The sequence below is a fragment of the Electrophorus electricus genome, chromosome 4 (assembly GCF_013358815.1).
Source record: "Electrophorus electricus isolate fEleEle1 chromosome 4, fEleEle1.pri, whole genome shotgun sequence".
Classification (NCBI taxonomy): Eukaryota; Metazoa; Chordata; class Actinopteri; order Gymnotiformes; family Gymnotidae; genus Electrophorus; species Electrophorus electricus.
This window is the reverse complement of record NC_049538.1, coordinates 8,936,279-8,950,055: the sequence shown is the minus strand read 5'-3', so window position 1 is coordinate 8,950,055 and position 13,777 is coordinate 8,936,279. Positions and strand designations below refer to the sequence as shown.

Here is a 13,777-nt window from a genome sequence, read left to right as displayed (position 1 = left end):
CATGTCCTACAAACATCGACCATTTCCATGCTGAATCAACCTGCCGAGACCACAAGCTGACTACCATTAAAACAGTCTTTCTTTTAAAAACACATGTGTAATGAATACAGATGCATTTGAAGAGCAGTGTGCATTTTAAAGAAGGCAGCACGTCCTGTGCCTTTAAAAGCAGACGAATGGACGCTCCGAGGAGAGGGACGTTCATAACATTAAAAAGATACAGCCTAATATTTTCATACAAGAGTATGAAGGCCTGACCCAGGGAAAATATGATGCTTTTATGTGCCTCAGTACATTTTCCATTCCCATAGGTTGTACGAGTGTGTTATCGACCAACAAGTCCTGCATATTTTTTTCCTCTCCTTCATGGGCGAGATACTGCATTTAGTGGCAGCAACCAGTGATCACTGCATGGACTCTGACGCACGGTAAGTAGGCGTGTGCACGAGGAGTTCTTTAGGGGATGTTTAAATATTCAAGAAGCTCCGGTTCAACCAATCACGTCGAACATGATAATCTCTCTTCGTTAAAAGCCGTTTGAACGATCAAACTAGACAGTTTACGAAATAGTTGTCTTCTTTGTTGAGATAGGTGTGGATTTGAGGCCGAACTGAAATATTTATCGCGTACAGTTGACTGTCAAATTTTGAGGGTTATGCTTTGTAAACTATGTCAACTTTTTAAACAGTTTATTACTTCAACACGGTTCAAACTTCGTAGACAAGGCCATTCTGAGTTGAATAACAACAAATTGGAAATCGAAAGCTAGGGATACGCATACGGACCTTCGACCACCGCAGAGATTAGTAACTCTGGATAGCTTCGCCATGTCCTCCGGGGATGCGTCGGAGCAAAATCGGCGGTTCTGTGTTTTGTCTTGGGAGCAGGTGCAGCGTTTGGACTCCATCCTTGGAGAGAGCGTCCCGATACACGGACGCGGAAATTTCCCCACGCTGTCTGTTCAGCCACGACAGATCGTACAGGTGAGCTCAGGCTTCATCAACGTCTTCATTAACTCTCGCAGCTGTAGACAAAATTAGTTTAGATAGATCTACAGTGCTGGCTGTTTGTCTATTAATATGTAAACGGAATTTTGGAAATGGAAACGTAATGTCTTTTTTTTTTTCTTTTCTGAAAAACGTTGGTTTTGGCGTCTCCACTGTGGTATTTTATGTCGCTAATTCATTTTTCATAAACCTCCATATACTACGTTTATTTCGTATGCAGATTGCTGCCACACCGGGGGTAAAACAGCGCATTTGATGTTGTGGAAATCAGGAAAGCAATCTTTAAACTACATGGGCCACGGTCGGCTGTTTTACTTTTTACTAGCCAGCTGGTTTTATTCCTGCTGGTTAAACCCACATGCAGTGCGTCATGCTGAAAAACTGTGCAGTTTTACCTTTAGATTTTACTTCTTTTATGTAGTTTAACTACAGTAATGTTGCTAGTAACTCTGCAGATACTTTTCTCTCATTGTTATTCCTAAATACTATAATTGCAACATTAACGTTTTGTCGTTGGTTGTTGTTTTCAACTCAATTACAGTTGTTGCGCTATCACTTTTCTTCATTAACTTACCAGACATCATCCACGGATTCAGCCCGCATTTGTTTGCGTTCTCACTCGCGAGGGACAACATATTTATTTTATAGAATCTGGGCTGTATAACTTTTTTTTTTTTTCCACGCGTGTGACCTTTTATATAAATAAACGTTATGTCTTGCCCCCAAACCTCTTTTTAGAAAGACACATTTAAGGAGAACTGTTAGATCATATTTGAATAGTGTACCCCTTACGGTTAATTGACCTCGTGCGTTTTGCGTCAGATCCTCAAGTTCCAGAAACCTAAACCTGAATTACAAAGCTTAATTTACAACAGGAACAGAAGATTCCTCTCCTTGCAGTCCTTTTATTTATTACATTTCAACTACAGCATAGCCTGTTCACATCATTAATATGATCAAGATATATGACACATTTACTCAATAGCATAAAGGTTTCGGAACTAGACCTGCCTCCATGAAAGGGGCTGCTTGAGCGCATGCAGTGTCTGCATGAATCATTAGTGCGCATCCTCAGGAAATTTATGGAAAATAGAAAGCTGTAAATGGAGCTTGCAGCAGTGCATGTATAGCAGAAAGGGGAGGGACATTGAGGGCTTTCAGTGGCATTTGTTGAAAGTGCTTTATAAACCATGAGTCTGTAACATATATATGAATTATACAAGTCTATATGTGGACCAAAATATAAAATTCTTTCTCAAACCTTTCATTACATAAGTAGTGTAATGATATTTTTGGCAGGCACAGTTGATCTGTGTGTGTGTGTGTGTATGTGTGTGTGTGTGTATATATATATATATATGTGTGTATGTATATATATGTATGTACACACACATTTATATATATATATTAGATCATGTTAAGATCCTGTGGAACTTGCAGACAAAATGGTATTGGCTAAACAACTGGACATCGTGGTGATGGATAAACACCAAAAGAGGGCCACAGTGATGGATGTAGCAATTCCTAGTGATTACAACAACAGGAAATGGGGACATGAAAAGCTCATGAAACACCAAGGGCTGCAAGAAGAGTTGGAAAAGATGTGGAAGGTGAAGGCAACAGTGGTTCCTGTGGTGATCGGCGCACTAGGGGCTGTGACGCCTAAACTGGGAGAATGGCTCCAGCAGATCCCAGGAACAACATCCCAGATCTCCGTCCGGAAGAGTGCAGTCCTGGGAACAGCTAAGATTCTATATAGTACCTTTAAGCTCCCAGGCCTCTGGAGGAGGACCTGAGCTTAAAGGAAAAAGAGACCACCTGAAGGAGGGAGAGTAGTAAAATAAAAAAATAAAATAAATAAATAATAATTTAAAAAAAAAAAAAAAATATATATATTTTATTTTTTAAATTTATTTTTTTTATTACACACACCTATCTATCTATCTATCTATCTATCTATCTATCTATCTATCTATCTATCTATCTATCTATCTATCTATCTAATATATAATATAATTACACACACTCTCTCTCTCTCTCTCTCTCTCTCTCTCTCTCTCTATATATATATATATATATATATATATATATATATATATATATATATATATATATATATATATATATATATATAAATAAAATTATTCCCCACTTACCCTCCACCAAAATACTCCCTTAGTTTGCCAGTTTGAAGAGTTATTTTAAACAGTTTTCAGGTTTTCACTCTCTTTTGATCCATGTTGAATTATACAAGTCTATATGTGGGCCAAAATGTAAAATTCTTTCTCAAACCTTTCATTACATAAGTGGTGTAATGATCTTTTTGGCAGGCACAGTTGACCTGTTTGTGGGTCAGAAAATTAAAAGTGATGAATCCTTTAAGCAACAGTAGCCTTCTGGTTCAGTAGACTGGGTCAGTGCTAACAAGAACTCTGTGTAGTATGACCAGCTGCTCAGTGATCTGATCTCTTGGGACAACCTGGAAATTAAGCATACAGGAAGCACATTGATAAATAAGACATATACAGATTATTCATATTATACAGAATACACTACTGCTTGTATTTTATGTTTACATTTGTAATTTTTGTTGGTTTTAATGATATAGTGCTGTAGAAGTATATGTAAGAGCTGGACTAGGTTTGAATATTACATTGTTATATTTAATTATTATTTAGCCCTACTGTTTGTAGAAGGGGAATATAAGTGGGGAAAAACAAGAAGACGCTTATAGTACTTACTGTTTGAGGGTAGTGGAGAAATATTTGAGGACAGCATTCATGATGAAGTGACGCCCACATCTCCTAGCAACCTCCTCACAGCCAGTGTGTGAAGCTCAGGTATCTGACTGCTTTTCAGCTAGGCACTGCCAAGCATGTCTTATAAGAAAATGTTTGAGATGGTCATCATCTGATGAGATGGTTAAATGGTCCAGTTTGTAAACTTGGACATTTAAGTAACAGTCAGATGTGAAACATTTGTTTTAGTACATTTAACAAATCCAACATGCAAGTGACATAATATCCAAATTCCATATCCAATTCCAGTGCTTTATATTATATTAAAAACACCCTTTCTGCTTAATTTGATGCAGAGCTACAGTATCTCCTGAGGTGTTTGGTTTTGGAGAATCCTGGAAGCAATTGCTAAAGGAAGTAGCTAAAACATTAAACAGGAACAGGAAGCTCTCGTTACCCTTCTACCTAGTTCTGCCTAGCCTTTCTTTGACTTTGGTTGGTTCCCATGTGATGCCAGAGAGAGGTCGTAAGCACTTCATTCATCCAAGCTATCTGGCAGAGTGCAGGGTGCCTTGATTGGTCTCCAAGGTGCAATGAAGCCCTGTGCTTTTGGCCTGTACCCCAGGCTGGACCTTTAAAAAAAACAGCAGATTCCTACAGTCGTGCGAAAATGAAAGTTCATAAGCACCACTGGGCCAGTGCACACTGTCGAACCAGACCCGGAGACTAGAATGTGCACATGTATGCTGATGTGTGTCCCGCCAAGGGGTTGTCAGCACGAGACAGACTGATGTTTTCTTGTAGGGTTTAAAAAAAAATGTTTTTTTTAATGAGTCTCCAGCACAAGGTCGATGGAAGTGATCTCCCGCATTTGCCTTTTCAGGTGTTTTGGAATCTCCGAAGCAAATGGATTTTTCAGTCTGTTTTGGTTGGAAAAGCAAATGGTAGAATAATTGTGACTTAAGGGCTAGGTTGTAGGAAAGGAACTCTTTTCCTCCAGTTCTGCCAATTATTAATTTTTAACATATTTCCTGTACTGAAATATATCTTATGTTAAATACATGTATTTACTAGTGAAGTGCCTGTATAGCATAGAAAACAGAGTAGGTATATTTCTTTCATGAATTCACCTGATTTCCATCTATTTGGAAAACTTTAAACATAAGCTTTGTGAAATATAACTTTCCGGTTTTGTAACTGGTTTTGTTGGGTATTCAAAACTGTGTAATTATATCCAAGACACCGATATGTTGGAAAGTCATCCAATAGAAAGAGGCCCAGATCTGTTTTTTTTCTTTTTGAAAAGCTTAGGCCTGGAGAAAGTGTCATTTCAATGTATGTACCATGGCAGTGGACCATGTGCCTGTCACTAACTCAGTCATCATGCAGGCACTTTAAAATTTGGCCTTTGAGTTGGACAACCATTGTCGATAAGCTTGTATAACCATGGCAACAGCTAGGTCACCACATCACCAGGTGTGGTGTAAGCAGTGGATGGTAGCAGGCAGGGAGATGGTCTTAATTCCAGACTGAATGAAATAGAGCAGCGGTCGTAGGCATACTCTGTGGGCTTGTGGGGTACCTTGCTGACTGACTGAGCCTTCATGGGCTGTGGAGAACCTGGAGGAAACTCGGCCTGGCTTCTAGGAAACAGTAGGCAGGATGTTGAAGGCCCACCTGCTTGAGTCAGATTAAACAGCGTTTCTAAATGGACAAGATGAGTTCTCTTTACACAGAGAATTAACTTGATGTGAAAAACTGCATGCTTTTAATCTGGTTGTACTTGGGAAAGGTCTCTGAACAATCTATACTCCAAAACTGACGATGTTTGGCCAATACATAAGTAGTCTGAGGAGTTGTTGGTGTGTGCATTGTTTTGATTTGGAGGCTTTGATTGTGTTGGTAGACACCTTGACAGACTTGTATTTATTAAAATAATTGTATGCACTGTTACAGCAGTGGATCAGTCACAACTAATGGTATCTACATTGAGAGTAGTCTTGAAGGATTATTTCTGTTGTTTTTTGACTGTCCTTTTGTTCACTGGGTGTAACATTTGATACCATCTTAGGGTATCGGGGTCATTGATTTTGACTTCGTTACTGCCATAACCATAGTGTACTACATGAAGAAATGTGACAAAAAGTGAAAATTGATAGATATTCCCTAAGCCTAATCATTATATGCCACCAGGGTTGCACTGAAGTTGCATTACCTTGGACCCTTGGATAACCCTGCAGTTCAAAATGAAGGGCTTGCGTGACTGTGCAGAGAGACTTGGATCTAGAGCACCCTGGAGCTCTTAAAGAAAGACAAGCAGTGACTTGTCAGTTCCCAAGGATAAGCCACATGCTTTTGGAGAACTGAAACCCGCCTTGCGGAAAGAGATATGGCTACCTCTGTCGCGGCAAGCAAGCATGTGTGTCCGTTTCTAAGAATGGTGTGCGAAGGAGAAAGATTTTCTCTTTTGGTGCACGCCTGACCAAGAGAAGTGGAGAATTATTTAGTTTTCCATCGCTGACTGAGAGAGAATTTCAAGGTGGCCCCTGGCTTATATGATATCTAGATTGCTGAAGCCTTTGAAGCTGAACTGCCTGCCTACAGGAGCACGCTGTATATATAACCATTTGTCAAAAAGACATTCAAGATGAAGTGGATGATAATATACATGATATAGTGATGCACTATAGATTTGCCGTGAACTCTTGTCCTCCATTTTGACTCACTTGCTATTTTAACAGATTTAGTTTTACTGTAAGAGAAGTTATTAGTTTGGAATGTCTCTGACGGTGAAGCAGAAATTTGTGTTTTTTGCATTGCTTGTAAAATTCCAGTGACAACTTGAAATATATGGGCAATTTTAAGCTTGAAGTAAATGAGTGACAATAAGATGACTCAATATATTTAGAAGTTTCTTCTTGTAACCATCTCGCGCTCTCTCTCTCTTTCTCCCGGTCCTTGTCCCTGTCTTTCTGTCTTCCTTTCTCTCTTCGTCTCTCACGGCCTCTTTATTGCAGGTGGTGAGGGCCAGACTGGAGGAGAGCGGGGTAGTGGTTCGTGATGTGAAACTCAACGGCTCCGCAGCCAGCCACGTGCTACACCAGGACACAGGCCTGGGATACAAGGACCTGGACCTGATCTTTGGACTGAGTCTGACTGACGACAGGACCTTTCGCCTGGTGAAGGATGTGGTGCTGGACAGCCTGCTGGACTTCCTGCCAGCAGGCGTCAGCCGCGAGCGCATCACCGCCCTCACCCTGAAGGAGGCGTACGTGCAGAAGCTGGTGAAAGTGTGCAAGGACACAGACCGCTGGAGCCTCATCTCCCTCTCCAACAACACGGGCAAGAATGTGGAGCTCAAGTTCGTCGACTCGCTACGCCGGCAGTTCGAGTTCAGCGTAGATTCCTTCCAGATCGGCCTGGACTCGCTGCTGCTGTTCGACCGCTGCTCCGAGACGCCCATGTCCGAGAGCTTCCACCCCACTGTGCTGGGCGAGAGCATGTACGGCGACTTCGAAGAGGCGCTGGGCCATCTGCGCTCCAAGATCATCGCCACGCGCAGCCCCGAGGAGATCCGCGGTGGCGGTCTGCTGAAGTACTGCCACCTGCTGGTGCGCGGCTTCCGGCCCGCCTCACCGGCACACATGAAGACGCTGCAGCGATACATGTGCTCGCGCTTTTTCATTGACTTCCCCGACGTGGGCGAGCAGCGGCGAAAGCTGGAGGCCTACCTGCAAAACCACTTCAGTGGTATGGAGCACAAGCGCTACGAGTGCCTGGCCACACTGCGCCGTGTGGTGGACGAGAGCACCGTGTGCCTGATGGGCCACGAGCGCCGGCAGACGCTGGCACTCATCTCCGCGCTGGCTCTGCGGGCACTCGCTGAGCAGCACGCCATCCCAGCACTGGCCAACGTCACCTGCTACTACCAGCCAGCGCCCTACGTGCGCGACGTCAACTTCAGCAACTACTACGTGCCCTCGCCTGTGCCCACCTGCAGCAGCTCGTACCCCACGTGGTTGCCCTGCAGCTGAGTGTCGGGACATGTTCTATGGATGAGACACTGTCTTTGAAGGGGTTGGCCCATCTTTTTAGGGTCTACCTTGCATTGTGGACAGGAGGAGATGAGAGGGAAAATGTAAATGTATAATTTTTCTTTTTTGCCAAATCTTCAAAATGCTACTACTTATCTCTCGTCCCCCCTCTAAGTTATAATGAACACTGCTGTACAGTAAAACCAGTTCGAGCCAGTCTGTGTTGTTTTTCTGCTCCATGTTTCTGCATCCCTTTTTGGGACTTTTTAGTTGGTGTGCTGAAGACCGAAGGAAGGGGTAAAGTACTCCACAGAACCTTTCTCTATTTCTTTGTGTAATCCATTTGTATTTTACATGAAGTGTTTAACTTATAAAACTATTCTCTTCTTCTGGGAGATAAACAGAAAAAGACAAGAAAAAAAAGAAAATCTCCACAAATCTCCACACCAGACTGTGGCTGAATGTGCAGAAGACTGTGGTTTCCAATCTTCCCTCTTATTTGAATTTCCTGAGGACCAAAGATTTTAATTGTAGTTCTGTGACTGGAACATTACTTCTGTGATTTACAAGTGCCTGAAACCAACCACACAGAGAATTAAAAATGGTGAATTTTTCAACCAAGGCTGCTGTACTGTATATTTTTAATTTGAGGGTCATGAACTTTCTTTTTCAAATCAAAAAAAAATTAAAGGTCAAAAATGCTGCCAGACTGTTTCCTGCTTTGAGAAGCACATGTAGATTTAGATGTTTTAATATAGTTGGTGGGTCTGTGATTTCTGCAGAGATAATTTACAAGTACAGGATGGGAGGGTAGAGAAGGGAGTAGGATATTTTATAATACTTTATGCCTGTTGAATAGTAAATCTGTCAGAACGGCCTGAGCTTTCATTCTTTTCCTGTTGTCTGTCGTCTATCTTTTTGAATGCCTGCTTCTCTTTGCTTTATTGTCATGCTCTCACGCATGCATGCTACGTGTGGGTTGTGTCTCACTCTACCAATACATCAAAGCAACAGAAAACCACAACTCTTCCTCTATTGTAACCATAATCCAGTCCACTGAGGGCCATGCTGTAGCTGGGTGAGTGTCTGATGAAGGGATTTCTCTTGTGAGCAAAGAGTTGACAAGTCGCAACTTAGAGAATAGCTGGGTAGGAGACGCACAGATGTGCATAACTTGGGCATTTCACGGTTGAGCTGTGGGCTGTAATCCCAAACACGCCCTATTTGTCAGACTGTCTGTCTCGGCTACTGCCGAGAATGGCATTCCAGCCTGATGAACAGAAGAGTGGAAAGCAGCATCTCCTGGAGCTGTACGGGGACTGTAAATGGATAGGGCACAGAGATGCTTCTGGGAGTCTGAAGGCTTCACTTGTAGAAATCGTAGAAAGATGGATTCCAAACACTGAGCTGACAAGCCAGTCTGAGTAAGAGGGAACGTGTAGCTACAGTAGCAAAGCGGGGGTTCTGTTCTGGGTTAAGCTGTCTGGGCCAGATGTCATAAATGTCACCGGAAAACAGCAAGGAAAAAGTGAAGAGCTTTTCCACTGGAAGAAGGAAAACGGCACCGCCCTCGAACAGACGATGTCTCATTCCTTAAGGAAATGGAGCACTTCTTGGCAACTTGTTAATTGTAATATAGAATTGCAGTTAACGAGGTACAGGAAAAAGCTTTTGCAACAACAGCAAAGCAAATAGCCTGTCGCATCAAGCCAAGTGTGACAGATTTCCTACGATGTTCATTTAAAAGGCCTAATAGGCAGGAAAAAAAGCTTCATCAGAAACAATAGGCAACAAAATCTTTGTTTTTTTTGTCCCACAAATTAAAATAGGTAGACCTTATAATACTTCTTATGCTGAATTACATTTTTTGTTGTTGTTCTAACAATTTTTTAATCAGGTATGATTTTATGTGACAGCAATTACATTTTACAATAAATATGTTATGTATTCAAGTTTCAAGTTTGGTTTATTTGTCACATACATAGTCATACACAGTATAACAAGGCTGTTAAAACACTAAGCACATGTACAAATGTACTTTGTACGCAATGTACAGGTATATAAATTTTACTTATATTTGACCTCAGGAATATCCTTCTTCAGTGTCCAGCAATAGTCTACCAACATAGAGGGGCTCCATTTTCCTACTATCCTTGATACCACTTTTCAATACTACACATAATGATATGCGAGTATACTGGAACAACAGTAAAACATATATTGGTAATAGAGACATTTAAAATATATATTTGGATTCAGAATGTAAAAAAATACATACTAAACAGGTATTTTTTTTGCATGGGACAAAATCTGTTAACCAGTTTTTCATGACCAGGCACATGTGCATTTATTCCTACCTAAAGAAGGAATGCATCATTTTAGTGAAGCAAAGTACTTATCCAAAATAAATAAATCAATAAAAGATTAATGACTTCGTCCATATTTTCTTTTTTTCTCATTTGGGAAAAAGGACTGTAAGGTAAACAGAGGCTACCCTGCACATGGAAAGTACACAAAGAACTGAATTTTCCTCTGGGGAGCTATACTGTAGTGGAACCCAAATGGAAAGCCATATGCTCTGCTGAGTGAAATTGTTTCCATGCACCCTGGTGCTATCTGTGAGCTGTATCTATGGACAATTGGCAAAGCAAGCAGCGACAAAGACAGTTTCATCTTAGATACAGCACAGGCCTCATGTACTAATTACATTTAGAGTTCCTCAAAAGCTGGACGTACAGTGTCCAGGTTCCTGCAGCTCTAGGGTTCACTTGGTGTGTGTTGATCCAGGGGTTATGCAATAGCTCCCTTCTCTCTCTGATAGTGGCAATAAAAGTTAAATGAGTCAGAGCTTTACTCACAGTTATCGGATACTGGAAGCAGAAAAACCTGAAGAATGACTGTGTCCTAGAGAAACTTCTGGGCAGGCTAAGGTGGGTGTGTTCAGTTCTGAGGCCTCTGTCACATGCCTCACCCCTTATGTCTATGCTGGGACCTGACACATATATAGTCTATGGAACATTGGTGGACACTGCAAATCTGATCTATACTGATACGAGACCAGATTTGTGCTTTGTTTTGGAAAAAGGAAGGCATAGACTGTCCAGGGTAAGTATGACCACACGGGGCCCCTACAGTGTACACAGTGTGTGATGGACTCTTCCACTCGGGCTGGCGTCCTTATTCCCTCATGAAGTCAGACTACCAGCATGGAAAACCATAATTTTATTAATTACCAACTATTTTTTGCTGTATGAGTCATTCTGTCTGAACAGAGGTCTGGTACAAACCTTGCTGTGTGTTTGTCTGAGAAGTCTATTCTCGTCCTCACTGCTGCTCACAAGGCCTTGTCACACGCCATGCTTGCTAACCTCTGATTGGGCTAAGCTGAAGTGAAAAGACCACAAGAAAATGGTTGTTTGTTATGAAAGTGATGTGAGTCGAATATAAAACAGAAGTGAGCACCACTTTTACATGGTTACAGATAAGTTACCTTTGATAAAAGGGCACCTAGGATTTTGATGCCAGTACAATCACTGTGCATGGGTTGGTGTGCATTCACATACACAAGAGAGCACACACACCCCTCCAACCACCAATCACATGTCTGATTCACGACACACCTCTCAGCCATGTCACTGCTTACCTTCATATAAATGCTGACCAGGCACATCTGTTTCCTATGACTTCAGGGCTGCATAAACTCCTATGTTCCTTCAAGCAGTGCTCTGCATTAGCCTTCTCAATGGATAAACGATACACTGATACTTGCCACACTACGGTGTTTACTTTTGTTCCTGTTTCTGTTTATCCTCCCATTTTTCCTCTGTTGCTAAATTAGTTTTGTTTTTGTTTAAGTGATCAATAAACCTGTTTTGTTAATGTGCTCACATCTTGTTCCACTGTCTCGCTAATATTTCACAGAATATGAAGCCAACAGAAAGTAGCACAGCGAGGAAACTTAGCCTGGCATTGAGCTTACAAAGGAAGGCCTTGGGAAACCATCAGCAGGAGATGCTGGAACAGAGGCAGGAGATCCATCAGAAACTGATTAGCCTGAATTAGCCTGGTTAGCCTGGTTAGCCTGGATTAGCCTGGATCAATTGGTCAGCTGCATAGAGGCCCTGTCAGCCTATGCTGCTCTGGCACATGCTCACCAGGTTCCATCTATGGGCCAAGAGCTTTCATCATATCACATCCGGAGGTTCGTGATGGGGACCCTGAAGGTTGCGAGGGATCCCTGGTGCAGGGTGAGCTTTGTCTACCAGGTGACAATGCCTGACCACACAAAGGTAGCCTTTGTTCTTAGCTGTCTCACAGGAAGAGCCAAAGCCTGGGGCACAGTGCTCAGACAGCACTGACCCGACTTTATAAAACAACTAAAGGTGGTATTTACCAGAAGTTACGGAGAGCCTGTCGGAGAGCCCTGCTATGGCTCAAGCAGGGCACTCACTCGGCAGTGGACTGTGCCTTGGACTTCCAGTCGATGGCAGCTGCTACTCACTGGAATGAAGAGCTGTTGATTGACATCTTCGTGGATGGATTGAGAAAGGAGTTCCAGGCAGAGTTTACCTGCTGAGAGGAGGATAAATCCCTGGATGAGGTGATAGACAGGGCAATCCTGCATGACCAGCTTCAAGAGGAACAATGCCTCTCCCTGCGCTCCCCAACCCATCCATGTCCACCCCAATCCATCCACACACCCCAACCCGTCCGTGTGCACCTCAATTCATCAACACACAACCCAACCCATCTGTATGCACCCCAATCCCTCCACACACAACCCAACCCATCTATGTGCTCCCCAATCCATCCACACACCACAAGCCATCCATGTGCACCCCAATCTATCCACACACTCCAATCCATCCATGGGTTCTCCAGGATGAGAAACCCAGCTGCCATGGGAGCCCATGCAACTAAGCAATGTGTGCTTTACTTACGAGAAGATATAATAAGGGGGTGCAGTGGTGGTTCAGATCATGTCTGCTCAGCCTGTCATCTCTGTCCCCCCGTATTGCATGAATCCAGTGTGTGCAGTGAGAGGGTGAGTGGTGGCACACTGGCCATTTGTGCTAGGTGCGAACATTGTATACTTTGTGATATGTCTCTGTAAAAGCACTAGTGGACTCAGGGGCGACAGCCTGCTTTATGGACTTTATGGACCCTTGTCTCTTCTGCCAGCTGTGTGAGCACTGGATCCACAAACCAGCACCTGTATACAGAACACCTCTTGTTTTATTTGATCAATTCCCCACTTCACCCCATCACTCTAGGGTTGCTCAGGATGAACCAACATAATCCTCTCATTTCAATGCCAGACACCCAAATCCTGAAATGATTCCCATACTGCTATACACACTGCCTCTCATCAACATTAATAACACTCCAGTCCACTGCTGTCGAAAGCCCTGACTCCAACCTCACTGAGCTTTATTGAAAGTATTAAAACCAGTAAAAGCCACTCAGCTACCCCCCCATTGAAAAACTGACTGCACTATAGAGCAACACCTGCTCCTCTTGTTGTCAGGTTTACCCATTGTCCTATGAGGAAAACAGGGTATATTCCCAAGGTATTAGATAAAGGCTACATCCAACTCTCCATCCCTACTGCCTTAGCCAGTGTGTTCTTTGTTAAAAAGAGACATGCCTCTAGCTATGTGTAGATTACAGAGGATTAAATTCCATCCTCACAAAATACCTCTTCCCATTACATTTGGTGCCCACAGCCCTAGAATAGTTAAAGTGTGCTATGTATTACACTAAGATGGATATACACAGTGCCTATAATTTCATTCTAGTCAGGGAAGGAGGACAAATATATATTAATGACATTTTGATCTATTCAGCCTCTCTGGATGAACATGTGCATGCACTATGTCCTCTGAACACTCCTGCAGAACAGATTGATGTAGAAATGTGGGTTCCAGAGAGCTCACTTCTTGGATTACATCATAGACAAGCCAGAGTTCGAATGTAACCCAGCAAGATTGAGGCAGTG

The 13,777-nt window shown here is 42.6% G+C and overlaps 1 protein-coding gene across 1 annotated transcript; it reads left to right on the top strand.

The window, feature by feature from the left end:
* Positions 1-516: 516 nt before the first annotated feature.
* Positions 517-8,401, top strand: tent5bb (terminal nucleotidyltransferase 5Bb). The gene is made up of 2 exons (XM_035525683.1): positions 517-983; positions 6,763-8,401. Exons 1-2 carry the CDS (start codon positions 828-830, stop codon positions 7,777-7,779), a joined length of 1,173 nt encoding a protein of 390 aa, XP_035381576.1. The 5' UTR covers positions 517-827; the 3' UTR covers positions 7,780-8,401.
* The last annotated feature ends 5,376 nt before the right edge of the window (positions 8,402-13,777 follow it).

Bases quoted from the DNA above. Each gene is read 5' to 3' on its own strand.
- tent5bb (XM_035525683.1), top strand. From the start codon at position 828: ATGTCCTCCGGGGATGCGTCGGAGCAAAATCGGCGGTTCTGTGTTTTG. The intron at 984-6,762 runs GTGAGCTCAGGC...TCTTTATTGCAG, and splicing joins AGCCACGACAGATCGTACAG to GTGGTGAGGGCCAGACTGGA.